The sequence below is a fragment of the Orycteropus afer genome, unplaced genomic scaffold, assembly GCF_000298275.1.
Source record: "Orycteropus afer afer isolate SDZICR_OR568_19922 unplaced genomic scaffold, OryAfe1.0 scaffold00542, whole genome shotgun sequence".
NCBI classification, from domain to species: Eukaryota; Metazoa; Chordata; class Mammalia; order Tubulidentata; family Orycteropodidae; genus Orycteropus; species Orycteropus afer.
The window spans coordinates 1,201,797-1,202,518 of NW_006922129.1; the positions used below are offsets into that span (position 1 = coordinate 1,201,797).

The 722-nt window shown below is 50.8% G+C and overlaps 1 protein-coding gene across 1 annotated transcript in view; it reads right to left on the reverse strand.

The window, feature by feature from the left end:
- Nucleotides 1–428: 428 nt before the first annotated feature.
- Nucleotides 429–722, reverse strand: part of ZCWPW1 (zinc finger CW-type and PWWP domain containing 1) — an 11,983-nt gene continuing 11,689 nt past the window's right edge. The window contains exon 10 of the mRNA XM_042782967.1: nt 429–617. Coding sequence (XP_042638901.1) covers nt 429–617 — 189 coding nt within the window. The remainder of the gene's footprint in view (nt 618–722) is intronic.

Consider the following 722-nt stretch of genomic DNA (forward strand, 5'->3'; position numbering starts at 1 on the left):
GCACTCCTTTGGAGGCATGAAAACTAAGAATCAGAATGGGTAAAGGGATTTCCTAAGGCCATATAGCTAGGAAGTAGCTGAGCTAGGATTTGAACCCAGATCTGCCCTTCTGAATATTTTTCCAGGACTCAGGTGTCATTGCCTTCCCCTGGACTCCTATATTGTACAGACAGGTCTCTCACCAAAAACAATGATGTGCCACAGTGGCTCTGAGGAGGAGAGGAAGCAAAAAGGAAGGATATGGTTAGAGACAAGTGAGGCCAATTAAAACAGTAACCTGTTTTATTAATACGTAAACCATACAACTCTGACTTTAACCTTGTAGCCATAACACCAATAAATTTCTCAGAGACCCCACTGAGAGGCTCTCACTCCTGCACCCCAGGGAAGGAGAGTGAGAGGCCAGGAAGGAGGGCAAGGTCACTCAATTACTCCTCCAATAAGGCCATGGTGACGTCCTCCCCGGCATCTCTGCGCAGCGACTCCTCTCTTGGCTCAGGCTCTTCTCCAACATCTTCCAGGAGTTGCTCCAGGTCCAAGTCACTGGAGGCTTCATCTTCAGGTGCAGCCCCTCCAGCTTCCCAGCACAGTGGTTCCCGGGGCCCAGGCCCTTCTATCTCCATCATGGGACAGGCCCCAGTGGGAGCAGGTGGGGCCAGGCCCTTTGGCACCATTCCACCTACTCTTTCCTTAGACGAGCTGGTTACCAAAGACTTGCTTTG